The sequence below is a fragment of the Ahaetulla prasina genome, chromosome 2, assembly GCF_028640845.1.
Source record: "Ahaetulla prasina isolate Xishuangbanna chromosome 2, ASM2864084v1, whole genome shotgun sequence".
Classification (NCBI taxonomy): domain Eukaryota; kingdom Metazoa; phylum Chordata; class Lepidosauria; order Squamata; family Colubridae; genus Ahaetulla; species Ahaetulla prasina.
In genome coordinates, this window is record NC_080540.1 from 303,990,780 (window position 1) to 304,005,634 (window position 14,855).

At 48.5% G+C, this 14,855-nt stretch overlaps 1 protein-coding gene across 6 annotated transcripts in view; it reads right to left on the minus strand.

Annotated features, from left to right (window-relative positions):
- LOC131192911 (B-cell differentiation antigen CD72-like) overlaps positions 1 to 12,286 on the minus strand; it is a 31,421-nt gene extending 19,135 nt beyond the window's left edge. For 4 of the 6 annotated variants that reach the window (XM_058172497.1, XM_058172496.1, XM_058172495.1 and 1 more), the window contains exons 1-6: positions 12,120 to 12,286; positions 11,957 to 12,043; positions 11,471 to 11,584; positions 11,301 to 11,390; positions 10,876 to 11,106; positions 6,452 to 6,612 (exon numbers count right to left, since the gene is read on the minus strand). In XM_058172497.1, coding sequence (XP_058028480.1) covers positions 6,452 to 6,612; positions 10,876 to 11,106; positions 11,301 to 11,390; positions 11,471 to 11,584; positions 11,957 to 12,043; positions 12,120 to 12,189 — 753 coding nt within the window. In that variant the 5' untranslated portion in view covers positions 12,190 to 12,286. Of the gene's footprint in view, positions 1 to 5,976; positions 6,066 to 6,451; positions 6,613 to 10,875; positions 11,107 to 11,300; positions 11,391 to 11,470; positions 11,585 to 11,956; positions 12,044 to 12,119 lie in introns of all 6 variants that reach the window. The other 2 variants (XR_009153814.1, XM_058172498.1) reach the window with 1 other exon arrangement.
- Between the last annotated feature and the right edge of the window lie 2,569 nt (positions 12,287 to 14,855).

The following is a 14,855-nucleotide window of genomic DNA, read 5'->3' on the forward strand; positions in this document are numbered from 1 at the left end:
ACCCGTCTGGTTTTATAGGGGTGACGATTGGCGTCTCCCATTTGGCATGGTCAACTGGCACTAGTATCCCCTGGCTGACTAATTTATCTAACTCTTTGTCGATTTTAGGTTTGAGTGCAAAAGGAACCCTCCTTGCCTTTAACCTAATGGGAGCTATTTGGGGGTCTAAATTGAAGGAGATAGGGGTCCCTTGTACTTGCCTAAACGGTCCTCGAATACGCCTGCGAATTCCTCCATTAGGGTGTTTGCAGGTTGCATCCGTCCGTGGACGCCAGTCACCCCATTCCCAACGCCTGAACCAGTCTAGCCCCAGCAAGCTTGGCAAGGTTCCTCGACTAACGTGATGGGCAGGGTCTTTTCGTATGTCCCGTACTTGACCTCGACGGTCGTTGTCCTCGAACAGGGATGCGGTTGCCCTGGTAATCCTGCACCCGGAGCCGTTGTTTCTGTAGCTTGCGCTTTGCGATGTGGCAAGGTTTTCACAAAAGTGTCCCAGGACATGATTGAGATAGCTGATCCTGTGTCTACTTCCAGTCGGCACGGTACGCCTTCAATTGTCGGGTTTGTGAAGATCTTTTCTTCGATGCGGGTAGCTGCGTGGTCTATGGTAACAGTCATTCGGTTTGACTTCGCGCTTTCTTTCCTGGCCAATCGCGGGTCGCCTCGCCGATCTCGCGCTCTGATTGGCTGGTTTGAAATTTCGGCGGAATGTGGGGTTTGCATCTCTGACTCAGAGCCGCTCTGATTGGCGATTTGAATTTTCGGCGGGAAGGGGTGCTCGCAGACTTGAGCCAGGTGCCCTTCCTTTCACACCGCCGCAAATGGCGCCCCTGAACTTACATCTTTGGCGCTGATGTCGCCCGCAACTTCCGCATTCCTCCGGGTCTTCCTTGTCGATTTTCCGTGTAGTGGACTTCTTCCTCCTCTTCGCTGGTTGACTCACGATAGGTTTCTTCGTGGTGGACTGTGCTCGGCTTTGCGCCCGCCATCGGCGTGAGTCGCTTTTGTAAGGTGTCTGCTGCATGGTTGGACATCTCATGGGCTCTGGCTTCGTCCAGGGCGTTTGCCAATGTCAGGGTGCTCTTGGCTAGCAACCGTCTCCTCAAACGGGTGTCTCTGATCCCGTATAAGTTGTTCCAGCAGCTCTTCGTCCAGATCGCGGTACTCGCAATGCTTGGAGGCTTGTCTCAGGGCTGCCATGTAGTCGCTGATAGACTCGCCTTCTTGTTGCCTGCGCTCCCCAAACTCGTACCGTCGAACGTATTTGGACGGGGCTGGTGCGTAGTGATTCTTCAGGAGGGTCTGAAGGGTCTGCCACGATACGGAGTGTAGCGGTGTTGGCTCCGCTAGGGCTTCTGCGACGGCGATGACTGCTGACCCACAGTGGCTTATGAAGTAAGCCCGTTTGCGGTTGTCGGAGACTCCCTGTAGCTCGTTTGCCTCCAGGAAACTTTCGAAACGGGTCATATATATTCCCCATGTCTCCTGGGCAGGGTCAAACGGAGTGGGTGGCGTGTAGCCGGTCATCGCTGCAGTCGCCGTCACCTTGCTGGGTTTGATTCTCGTAGTGAGTTCAGCTCTGTTCTGGTGCTCTGCCTCAAAATCCCACCTTCGTCGCCAATGTTATGTTTGGGTATTGACGAGGCAGGAGACCAGGTTAGTGACAACAGCTCTTTAATATAGTGTGACCCAGCAAAACTCTGGAGAAAAACCTCTCCTTATATACACTTCAGCCTGAGGCTGAATCCAATCAGAGACGAGATATTTCCCGCCTAAAACTCCCGCCAAAACTTACAGTAATACATTACAATTAGAACAAAGGGAAGAGCTGAATTGGCCAATAGCTACTGGAGAAATAGTGGAGGCAATTAAACAATTAAAAATGGGGAAAAACCCCGGTACAGATGGACTTACAGCAAGTTATTACAAAAAGTTACAGGATGAAATAGTAGGTCCACTTAAAGAATTATTTAATCAGATACAATTAGGAGGGGGAATACCCCATCCTGGAAAACATCATTTATTTCATTGATACCAAAAGAGGAACAAGATTGCTCTAAACCTGGGAATTATAGGCCAATCTCACTTTTAAACAATGACTATAAGATTTTTGTTAAAATAATAGCTAATAGATTAATGTTAGTTTTACAACAAAGAATTCATATTGATCAATCTGGATTTATAAAAGGGAGACAGATGAGGAATAATGTTAGACAGATTATTAATATACTGGAATATTTGGAAAAGAAGAATAGTTCAGCAGCACTTATTTTTTTGGATGCGGAGAAGGCCTTTGATCGATTGCATTGGGATTTTTTATTCAAACTAATAGAGAAAATGCAATTTGGAGACTGCTTTGTTAGAATAATTAAAGCGATTTATGGAGAGCAGACAGCTCAGATTATAATAAATGGTAGTTTGACAGAATTTATTAAGATTGCGAAAGGAATGAGACAGGGATGTCCTTTATCACCACTACTGTTTGTTTTAACCTTGGAACCATTATTGGATAAAATACGAGAGTTAAAGAAGATAGAGGGAATTAAAATTAGACAATATGAGTATATTGTCTAATTGCAAAAGTTAGAGCTTTTGCAGACGACTTAATGGTTACTTTAACAAATTCTATAAATTCAAGTATATCTCTGTTAGAAACAATTGATAAATACGGAAAGGTATCAGGATTTAAGATAAATCAGAATAAAACAAAAGTGATAACTAAAAACATGTCTAAACAACAGAAACAAAAACTAGAGGAAATAACAGGATTTGAGGTGGTAAAATAGGTAAAATACTTAGGGTTTATATTAGCTCATCGAATATGAAATGTTTTAATTTAATGATGTAGTGGTTACGTTAACGAATCCTATAAATTCAAGTAGATTTTTGTTGGAAGTAATTGATAAATATGGAAAGGTATCAGGATTTAAAATAAATCAGAATAAAACAAAAGTGATAATTAAAAATATGTCTATACAACAGAAACAAAAACTAGAGGAAATGACAGGATTTGAGGTAGTAAAAAAGGTTAAATACTTAGGGGTCTATATTAGCTCTTCGAACAAGAAACTTTATAAGAATAATTATGACTTGCTATGGCAAAAAGTTCAGAATGATATGAGTGTCTGGAAGAAATTGCAGTTATCCCTATTGGGAAGGATTGCGGCTATTAAAATGAATGTGTTACCTAGATTTTTGTTTCTGTTCCAGATGATACCAATAATTAAAAAGGATAAAAATTTGGAAGATTGGCAGATTGGGATTAACAAATTTATATGGCAGGGTAAAAAGGCGAGGGTTAAAATGAAAATAATATCATTATTATTAAAATATTAAAAATTATTAAAAATTATCATGTATGTATCCTAATATCCAAGCGAAATGTTGGAGGTGTGATTGTGATGACGCTACATATTTTCATATTTGGTGAAATTGGAACAGAATTGATGCCAATTTTTGGAATGATCCACTTAGTGATGGTAACTCACTTAGTGATGGTAACTCACTTAGTGACGGTGTCAGCATTCAGGGAGGAGAAGCTGAAAAAGAACAAGAAAAAGAATCAGGAGAAGATGATAACTCGGATATGAGCCAAGAAATTATCAGGAAGTATTGGCGTTACCCAAAATTGAACAAGTGAGGTAGAAAGAACCCATGGACAAAGAAACAAAATCCATGAGTGAACATAAAGTGTTCACATCTATGACTTTGCCACAAGGTTGCAAAATCATAGGATGTAAATGGGGATACAAAAAGAAAGTACTACCCAACAATGAGGTCCAATATAAGGCAAGATTAATGGCACAAGGTTTTTCACAAGGGAAAAAGGTGCACTATGATGAGGTATTCACACTTAAGGTACAGAGTGAAAGCATAAAGTTGGCACTAGCATTGTGGGTGGCCTGTGGGGAAAGGCAGAATGAACTATGCTTGTTTTTGTGTGGGAAACCCAGAACTAGTTTGGCTTCTTCTGTGCCAATGTGGAGTTTCTTTTTCTGGATTCGCCGACTGGACAGTTGACATTGAACCAGCTCTCCATGTGGCTGCCTACCTGGACCCCACCAGGAGGTTGGTAGTTTCAAGATGTTGGCAACCAAGAAAGGAATGGAAAGGGAGGGCGAAGTTAGGGGAAGTTGCCTCTCGAGAGACCCCGCCAGCAGTCCAAGCCGAAGCCAGGATGCAAGCCGCCAGCACACACACCATTGAGAGCTGAGAATCTGGAGCAACAGCTCACACTCAAGGGGGAGAGAGAGATGGAAGGATTCTACTTGGGTCCCAAGGACCTGTGTGCGAGCCACGTGGGGAAGGTGGCGGAAGCAGAGGATCAACCGATCCCTCCTGGAGTTATGGTGAACCAGGGGAGCAAGTGGAAGGCTAGGTGAGCAGCTGAGTGGGATGCTTGCAGTCTGTTGATGGAGCAGCTGAGGGAGAAGTTTGGCAGGCTGGAGGTCTGGGGAGCCACCTCACCAAGGGCAGAGATCATGGTGTTGGGACAGGCGCCATGAAACTCTTGCCTACCCCATCTCCTCCCCTCCTGCAGCCAATGGTGCCAGCCCCATCTGGGATGGTGGGAGTCCCCCACCAAGGTCCAGTGGCTCCAGTCCCTGCTGCCCTCTCATTGGGGATGCAGGCACAGCCACATGCTGCCCCAGCCCAGGAACAAGTATTCCTGTTCAAGCACGCCTGGCTGCAGTAGGGGATTGCCTCCTGGTTATGTCTTAGTGTGAAAGGACTGACCACCACCTCCCCAAGCAGTCTGGTTTGATGGGCAACCCAACAACTTGGCTTACTTCCTGACACAAGTCTGGAACTAAATGGAGCCCCATGGAGGGATGTACCCAGAAGAGTGCCTGGGTCAATGCTGTTGCATCAAATCTGGAGGTGGATGCAGCAAGATAGCTGGGGTCTCTCTATGATGAGGGGGCTCTGGAGCTGCAAGGCCTGGATGCTTTCATGCAGACATTGCGAGACAGATTCAGTTGCATGCAGAAACCCGTATCCACTCCCTATGGCTGGGCAAGTGGTTGGTGGCAGAGTATATCCAAGATTTTGGTGGCTCACCTGAGAGATTGGGCCAAGCATATGCTGGTCTACCAATTCCGGGAGGGGCTGAACAAAGACATGTTTCACAACTGCCTGCCCCGGGAGGTACCTTGTGACCTTTGAGTGGGGTACCAGTTAGCCACAAATGTGGAGCGCAACCTGATGGGGTACTGGGAGCATGTTGCCCATGAGAACTGGCCCTGATGAATGCCCGAGAGATGCCCAGCGCCCCATGGAGGGAGAGGAAGTGCAACCCCTACCAAGAGGGAGAAGCTCTGCTGGAGCCCGGGAGCATGTTTCCAATGGAGGAAGGAAGCCAAAGAAACACCCCAAAGCTGAAGGAGAAAACACAGGAGGCGTTGTAGAAATCTCTCCCCAATCCAGTGAAGGGGAGGGAACTTCAACCCACAGAAAACTCGACTTGATCTTCTATTAAAGTGAAAGAGAAGATGACCTGATGGTAAGTGGCACCATCACTCCATGACGGCCCGGGTGGAGACTTCAGTGTCCTCCTCAGGAGTAAGGGGGGAGCCTTATTGGATTGGGACGCGCTTGGTGCCTAATTAGCCTTCAGACAATGGAGAAACTAGGACTGAGGGTGAGGAAGTTAAGGCACCCCATGGGGTCTCCGAGTTATATGGCTCACTTATGGGAGGAAGACCAGCAACTTTCCTAACAGAGCCAATGAGCCTCAGGGCTGGGACCCAGGTGGAGACTATTCATTTTATTGTGGCTCCTGGTATGACCGAGACCATGGTCCTATGACTAGCCTGGTGGAGGAAATAGAATCTATCAGTAGATTGGGAGAGCAACAAGGGGTGAATGTGGATGAAAGTGGCTAGCCAGGCTTCTTCTGTTGCTGTGCATGCGAGTGGTGGCCACGAGGTTCGTCACGCTAGTGCAGCTGGTCACACAGGCAATGGCACAACAAACCTTGCGGCATCCTGCTGTGCATGATGAGCCTCGTAACGTCCTGCCACTGGCGGCTGCACCACCACGATAAACCTCATGAAGACCCATTTCTGGTGGAGTTTGGGGGAGAGAAACAAGCTAGAGTCTCTGCTGTATCTGCTTTTCTTTCTTTACCCTCCCACCCCCACCCTAGCTTGATTTTTATGCCTGTGCCCCGCCCCACCTCGTACAGATAGTGGGCGGGGCTTAAATAGGGTTTATTTTCAGGGTGGGGGCTTATATTCAAATCAAGCTAGGGCTTGTTTTCAGGCAGATTGTATTTTCTTTCTATCTATCTCATCTCATCTCGTCTCGTCTAACTCATTTATCTATCTAATCTACCATCTGTGTATTGAAGGAAGGATCAATGTGTGGTTTGATGAAATCCCCTGATCTCTCCTCTGGTTGCCTGCCTGCCTGTAGCCTTAATCCTGGCCAGAAAGCCTTTGGTACTCACCGCAGAGGGCCAGACATCATGAGCATCACAGGACGTCTTCAGAATAAGCAGGTGAGAGGAACTGCCTTTGCAGTCCTGTTGGCTGCCCTCCCAAGTCTTCGGTGTATCAGAAATCCGTAGACACTTCCATCTAAAGAGCTTCCATCCCAGGGAACAGCAGCCTGGAGAAGAGGCCACAGGTCAGAGGAATGTTGCTCTGGTCTAGTGCAGAAGCCTTTGCTCATGGCCAGACCAACCCAGAAGTGGCTCCCCCCAGCCATCACAGCCAGAGTCTCTGGTCTTCCATGGAGACCATGTTCTTCCTGCACCCCACCTTCTGGAGAGAGGAAGAGCTGAGGAAACTGGGGTTCCCTGGAAGGGGATTCTTGGCCTCCGGCATGTTCAGAAATACACCCGTAGCTCCTGAGATGTTGGTTTGCAGCAGCTTTCAGGTGAAGCTGCCCACCCTGCCGCCTGCCGGATGTGGAGGAGAACCAAAGCAACTGCCATTTCTGGAGATGGGATTTCAGTTCTTGGATTATTTTCTTTGCCCCTGGCTCATCTCCTCTCCTTCCACCTTGGGGGAACAGGACCGTCATCTCTGTGGCCCTCCCGGTCCTTCTGGGCAGAGCCCTGTGAGAGATGGGGGAGCCCCAGCCATGGGTGCTCATTCTTGCTTGATGAGGCCCCCTTCCTGGCCTCAGACACACCTCTCCTACAGCTCCCCTTGGCCCCACCAGGCAGAATGAGCCATGGGGGTGGGGGTGGGGGGAGCAAAGCAGCAGCAGGAGCACCTTCTCCTTCCCAGGGAAAGGATTATACCAGAGTGGGCAAACAGCTCGCCATCTTTAGGGAGGGCATCACTCCTTCCTTCCGTGCAAGGCTGGGGTGCCTCCTTGGTAGTGACTACAGAGTTCTGCAACCCAAAGGCCACTTTGAAGCCAGCTGATCAGTGGACAGAATGCCTGGTTCTTCACAGGCTTCCCTGCCCCCCTCACATCACCCCATAGCCCCCTACATTTTCTTTGCGTAACAGGAGGATTCAGACCTGAGGAAGGATGGCCAGACAATAGGAGGCAAGGAAGGGAGGGGGCAGGAGGGACAAGGAGAGGTGGAGGCAGCCTCTGCTGTGGACCCTCTTTGAGCAAGAGGAGATTCCTGCAGAGGAATAGGGGCCGGAATAGCTCAGGCTGTAAGGAGCCTGTTATTAGAACACAATAGCCTGCAATTACTGCAGGTTCAAGCCCGGCCCAAGGTTGACTCAGCCTTCCATCCTTTATAAGGTAGGTAAAATGAGGACCCAGATTGTTGGGGGGGCAATAAGTTGACTTTGTAAATATACAAATAGAATGAGACTATTGCCTTATACACTGTAAGCCGCCCTGAGTCTTCGGAGAAGGGCGGGATATAAATGTAAATTAAAAAAAAAAGAAAGAAAGAAAGGGAGGAGCCTGGCAGCTTTTCCCAAGCCCAGATGGCTTTGGTGGGCACTGGGTCCCTGCAGGAGAGGATCAGCCATCCAAGGCTCTAAGTAAGAGATGCTGGCTTAACGGGGTACTGAAAGGCTCTGCAAACACAAGCAATAACGAAAGCAATAGCCCTTAGACTTATATGCTGCTTCACAGCCCTCTCTAAGCGGTTTACAGAGTCAGCCTGTTGTCCCCAACCATCTGGGTCCTCATTTTACCCACCTTGGAAGGCTGGAAGGCTGAGTCAACCTGGAGTCCCGAAAGGATCGAACTCCAGGCTGCGGGCATTGAGTTTCCCTGCAGTGCTGCACTCTAACTTCTGTGCCAACAGGGCTCTCAAGATGTCTCACCAGCCCCAGAATTAAGTGTAACGCCTCAAACTGACTAAAGAGGCCGATTCCCACAAGAGGACCAGCCGCAAGTACAAATCAGTGGTCCATTTTTCTGCCCCAACCTCAACAGGACCACTGAAGCAAGTTGTGTAGCGGGTACCAGCCAAAGGGGACTCCTGGCTTGGGCTTCCAAAGGTTGAATCCATCCCTCCCCAAGGAAAGAAGGCTCTGTTAGGAAATTGTTATTGCCCAACTGGTTGGTCAGGAAATATATAAACCAACGTTGTGTGTTTGTAACTAAAAGTATTATGTAGCTTTAAAAACTGTGTTGCATCATCATGCATCCTGATTGGCTGAGCCCTGTAGCCAATGTACTTAAGGAAAGCTGAATTATGGTTTGTTGAATACTACACTATTTTACCTGCTGATATGCTGTAACTCTATACTTGATCTCTATGCATGATCATGGCTATTTATTGCTTCTCTAATATTTATTGACTGTTTTTATATTGAACTTTGTTCCTGAATGAAACTAACGAAGATCTGTTTTATTGTATTTTCCTACAACTGGTAAGAAGACTTTATATTTGAAAAATATCTCTGGACTGATCTTTGTCTCACTTTATATTTGTATGACTTGGATTGTTTTTGAACTATAATTTTGTTTTTTTCCTTAAAAGTAAAATATTATCAAAACCCAGTTTGTTTGTGTGTTAACTGTTGTTATCCACAATCCTTTTCAGTCGCTTTTGTGCATAAACTCAAAGGGTAATCTGCTCAATAACACACAACATCGGTTGTGAGCTAAGACTATCCTTAACAGGCTCCACCAGCAGCCTGTCTCCTCTGGGGTTGGCAGCGTTCACACAATCATTCTTTAGCCTGGCACGGCACACAACCCCAGCCAGCAGGCTTAATGGGTGGTTCGGGGAGGCGGGGAGGTCCCAAGAGGGAGCTGAGTCTGGCTCAGGGACTAAACCTGCCCTGTGCCAGCTTTGGAAGCCACATTAGGACGGAAGCTTCCCTGCTGCCACTTTCTCATGTGTGGGAAAGTAGGAGGGGGGATTTAGTAGAGGGGTTGTCTTTAGACATAATAGCATAATCTTCCTGTCGGTCAAGGTCAGGCCGATCCTGCATCTGGAGGAGGAGTGGCCGGAGTGCTGTCTCGAGATGGGATGGTTGGCGATTGGAGCGTGTGAGCGACTGAGGAGTAAGAGGATGGTTTGAGGGGTTTTGATTTACTGAGGGAAAACCCAAACCTCTCAGATTCGGGTTTTCCCAGATGTGCCACTTTACCTATCCTAGTAAGTAGAACTTTGAAAGATGATTGCTTTGGAGTTTTTACTTGGAGTGGGGGGTGGCGGGTTTCTGGAGCACTGACAGCCTGTGGGACTCGCTCCCAGTAAGGGAGGCCAGAACTGGGATCCGAGTTGAGAAAAGACTTGACTGTTATGGATAGAGAATGGGAGAGACGGCGAAGGGCTGGGAGGTAATGAGAGCCAGTTCCTGAAATTTCAGGCGTAGGGGAGGCTGGCCATTCGCTGAGAAGAGAGTCAGAGAATGCCGGAATGGCTGATGGACACCAGACGGAGGGAGAGCTGAACTCAGGACAGGGAGGAATTTCCTGACTGTGGGAGCTCTTTGGGCACTGGGGGTCTTTGCAAACATATTCTGGTGAACGTCTTCAAAGCGCTCCATGGCATAGGGCCGGGCTATTTACGGGACCGCCTACTGCTACCGAATACCTCTCACCGACCCGTGCGCTCTCACAGAGAGGGACTCCTCAGGGTGCCGTCAGCAAGACAGTGTCGTCTGGCGACACCCAGAGGAAGGGCCTTCTCTGTGGGGGCTCCCACCCTCTGGAACGAACTCCCCCCAGGACTTCGTCAACTCCCGGACCTCCGAACCTTCCGTCGCGAGCTTAAAACACACTTATTTATCTGCGCAGGACTGGATTAGTTTTTAAATTTGTGGGTTTTTTAATGGGTTTTTTATCATTTATTCTAAATTTTAATTTCGGCCAATTGAATAAGTTTTTTAATTGTATTTTAATAGTATTTATATTGTAATATTATTGTCTATTTTATCTGGCTGTGAACCGCCCTGAGTCCTTCGGGAGAAGGGCGGTATACAAATTTAAATAATAAATAAATAAATAAATATTGAGCAGATATTTCTCAGGAAGGATCTCTGCTTTGGGCAACACATTGGACTGGAAGATCAACAAGGTCCTTCCAATTTTGGGACTCCACTTCCCCATTGGCAGGCAAGAAATACATAAAAGCAGTCACATAATACATCTAAATACAATTTCGAAGATTCTTCAAAGAAAAACCTAATACAGAGACACGCATCCCACAACACGCAGCTTCACCCACTTTGCAACACTGCTGCCCCCACGGAAGCACTTCCTTCCCCCATGAAATATTTGCCTGCCACCTTGTGCAGAGGCTTCACCGCCTCCCCCTCGCCCCCAGCTGGTCTGGATTTTCCCCAGATTATGGCCGGCAAGGGGGGTGGGGCCTCCCTCAGCAGCCTTCCGGTAGTTTCCTACTCACATGCAAACCTGAAGCAGCCAGAAAGGGGCTGCAGAGACCCCCCTCGACCCCACAGGCTCCCAAAAGGAGCAGGACCAGGAACGCACCGATCTGCTGGCAGGAAGATGCCTGGCTGAGGTTGGCCATCAGGCTCACCCTCTCCCTCTGCAGGAGAGCCAGGCTGCGGTTGGCTTGGTCCATCAGGAGCTCCTGGTGCTGCAGTTGCTGCTGGGTCCAGTTCTCAGCTGCCCAGCTGTGCCAAAGGGCCTCCACAGTGGAGTTGAGCTCAGCCGCATGGTCTCGGAATGCTTGCTGGAGCTGCCGGGAGACCTGCATGTCTGGAGAGAGGAGGCAGTTGGGGAACCAGAGCATGGGGTGAGGGAGGGAGGGGACCAGTCACTGGCAGGTGGGGACGCTGATCTGAGCTCAGTGCAAGGTGCGGGAGAAAGAAGTCTGTATCACGGCATCCCTTTTCCCTTGTCCCCAAGGAAGCTGCAGGGGGAGGGTCAAGGCTGAGGTCTCCAGGACTCACATTGCACCCCAAGGCTGACGATGACGGAGAGAAGAAAGAGGCTGATGCCCAGCACTCCCAAGGCTGCCCACCTCGTCCGGGGACTCCACCCTGGAGAGAAACACATCACTCAGGACATCCTACGAAAGGATGGGGGATGCCCCCCTTTCAGGCCCATCTTTCAGGCCCACCTGCGCTGTCCTGGTGCCCCGTCCTGGCAGCAGGGTGCTGTTTCCGGGGTTTGATCCCCTGGGCCACTGCAGGCCCCTCTGTCCTCCGGGAGGTCTCCCGAAGAAGACTCTGGCCTGTGGGGAAGAGCAGGACGTGCTTGGAAGAGGCTGGGCTGGGGGCGAAAGGTGCAAAAAACAGGGAACTGGGATGTCTGGGCTATTCTGCTCCCCTAGAAGCCCTCCAAGTTAGGGACTGGGCACCAGGGAACTCCCTGGGTGAAGGAGGAGGAGGGCCTGTGTAAAGAAGGTGCCCCTTGCTCTGCCTAACTCTCTTGGGGAGGGAGAGAAAAGACTCCTCCAGGTTTGCCGTGCTGTGCCGTGCCCTCCCCATGCAGATGGCACACAACCACTGAAAGGAAATCCCTTAAATGGGGCTGAGCACCCACCTAGCGCAGCCCCAGGGCCAAGGGCTGAAGACCACTTGAGCACTGAGGAACTGGCACTCACCTTCGCCCCCCTGGCCAGTTCTGGGGGGCTCCTCCTGTGCCCCGGATCCCTGGATGTTCTCATAGGCGGGCTCCCCCTCGTCCAGCTCTGGAAGACAAGCAGGGGTCAGGGAGGGAGGAGGCATGGGGAGATCCCTGAAAAGGCCAGCCTGGCTAGCTCCTACCTTCCCCACGGCTTGTCTCCAGGGGGCTTCCTATAAACTGCAGGTCAGCATAGGTCACTCTCTCAAACATCAGTGGTCACTCTGTGTGTGTGTGTGTGGAGTGGTGGCAGAGAGAAAGGAGCTGCAGCTGACTGGCTGAGGGCTGCTCAGGAAGGAGGCTTGGAAAGCAGAAGTTGAGGGTTATGGGGGGAGCCAACTTTCAGAAGGATGGAGCACAACCTGGGCGGAAGAAAGTGTTATGCAGCTGCTCTGGGACATTCACTCACACACTCACCGCCCCAGACAACAGCCAGACTAAGATCACTTTGAAGTGAACATGGAGGCACAAGCCCTTCTATAGAATACACGGAGATCAAGTCAATTTAAAATAACAGCAAAACTTTAGTGGTTACAATACAGGCTTCTTCTTCTTCTTCTTCTTCTTCTTCTTCTTCTTCTTCTTCTTCTTCTTCTTCTTCTTCTTCTTCTCTCTCTCTCTCTCTCTCTCTCTCTCTCTCTCCACACACACACAAAGACACACAGACACACACGCTTACCCTCACCATCCTTCTAAATTAGGCTGGCAGGCACTAGCCAGATGCAGAGAGGCTGTCAAATCTGGATCCAAAGATGACTCAAAGAGTGGGGAGGGGGATGCAGGACCCATTTTATCCCCCCAAATGTTGATTTTGTTGATTGACAAGTTGATTGACAAGTCCTTTTTTAAAAAAAATTGCATTTATATCCAGCCCTTCTCCAAAGAGTCAGAGCGGTTTACACTATGTTAGCAATAGTCTTCATCCTATTTGTATATTTATATACAAAGTCAACTTTTATTGCCCCCAACAATCTGGGTCCTCATTTTACCTACCTTATAAAGGATGGAAGGCTGAGTCAACCTTGGGCCTGGTGGGACTTGAACCTGCAGTAATTGCAGGCAGCTGCTGTTAATAACAGACTCATTAGCAGTCTGAGCCACAGAGGCCCCTGTCCTGTAGCTTTCAATGGGATTTGGGGAGAGGGTTCCATGTATTCAAGCCCAACCTCTTTTGTCGACTTCAGGTGACATAGTTTTTCCTTAAAGACTCGGTTCCTTCTTATCTACCTCCTGGAGGGGTCTTTTAGAGGAGACCCCTGGCTTTTGCCCACACTGTTTATGCAACTGCTTCATCTTTAGGCAAGGCAGCTTCTGCCTCAATATTCAATGTGCCCCTGTTTTAGAGGAAGGAGAATGGGGAACCAAAGAGGTTCAGAGATGCCGAGGGCCTCCTGGTGGGGAACTCCCAGAGATCCGGCTTTCTGGCCAGTTTGGGGGAGCTGTCTGGGTCCTTGTTCCTGGGGCTATATCTCTTTATTTATTTTTATTTATTTATTTTTGTCGCAACAATATATGTAGGTATCATACAAAAAAGATTATATAGTATATAAATACATATATGAGTAAATATAAGGAGGTATAAGCATATATATAGGAAGAAGAAAAGAAAAAAAACAATAGGACAGGAACGGTAGGCACGTTTGTGCGCTTATGCACGCCCCTTATGGTCCTCTTAGGAATGGGGTGAGGTCAATAGTGGAAAGTTTTTGGTTAAAGCTTTTAGGATTATGGGAAGAGACCACAGAGTCAGGTAAAGTATTCCAAGCACTGATGATTCTGTTACAGAAGTCATATTTTCTGCAATCTAGATTAAAGCGGTTGACATTAAGTTTAAATCTATTAGTTGCTCTAGTATTATTGCAATTAAAGCTGAAGTAGTCTTTAACAGGAACTCTTCATTGGCAAATTGGGCCTTTTACCAATAGAGCGGCAGAAGTGCTGGGGAAGTCCCTTGTGAAGGGGGGTCCCCGTCACAGGGTGGAACTTTTGGATTTCTCCCCCAATTATTCAGGTCCCCTGTGAGTGCTGAGGAGGCATCTATCCCTGCTTAGAGGGGCTTGCAGTGGGCCAGGAGAGTCAACCTGGTCTGATGGGATTAGGCAAGGAGAGGGGCTGGGCTGATTCTGGTCACCTCTCAGAGAGAGGAGGGAGGGAAAGCTGCAGCCTCCACCTCTTTTCCCGGGCATCTGGGTCCTGTTCTAAGGCACAAGGCATTGCTGTGGACAGGAGGGGATCCGTTTCTTCACAAAAGCCAGAGGTTCACTTCTGGGCTTTCTACAGAGAAAATGGGGAAAGGAAAGGTTGATTTATAGGGGAACAAGCCTTGGGGTCAGTTTGCGGGTGGTGAGGGTGTGTATACACATGTTGGTTTTATTGTGTGATTCTGTCAAAAAGTCAATCTTAATTGTCCTTCCTTGTATCTTGCCTTTGCTGTGTAGACAGTGCATTTGCAGCCTGTTTGTGGGTTTGGAGCACAGGTATTTTGCCTGGCTAATTAGAACATAGAATAATAGAGTTGGAAAGGACCTTGGAGGTCTTCTAGTCCAGCCCCCTGCTTGTGCAGGAGACCTTATCCCATTTGAGACAAATGGTTGTCCCGTCTCTTCTTAAACATCTCCAGTGTTGGAGCACCCGCAGCTTCTGAAGGCAACTTCTGTTCCGCTAGTTTATTGTCCTCACTGTTAGGGAATTTCTCCTTGGTTCTAGGTTGCTCCTCTCCTTGGTTAGTGTCCATCCATTGTTTCTTGTCCTGCCTTCAGGTGCTTTGGAGAATAGGTTGACCCACCCTCGTCTTTATAGGAGCCCCTCAAATATTGGAAGACTGCTTCTTTTCTCTAGACCCGTCCTACCCAAATCCCTTATCCTGCAGCCATTCTTCG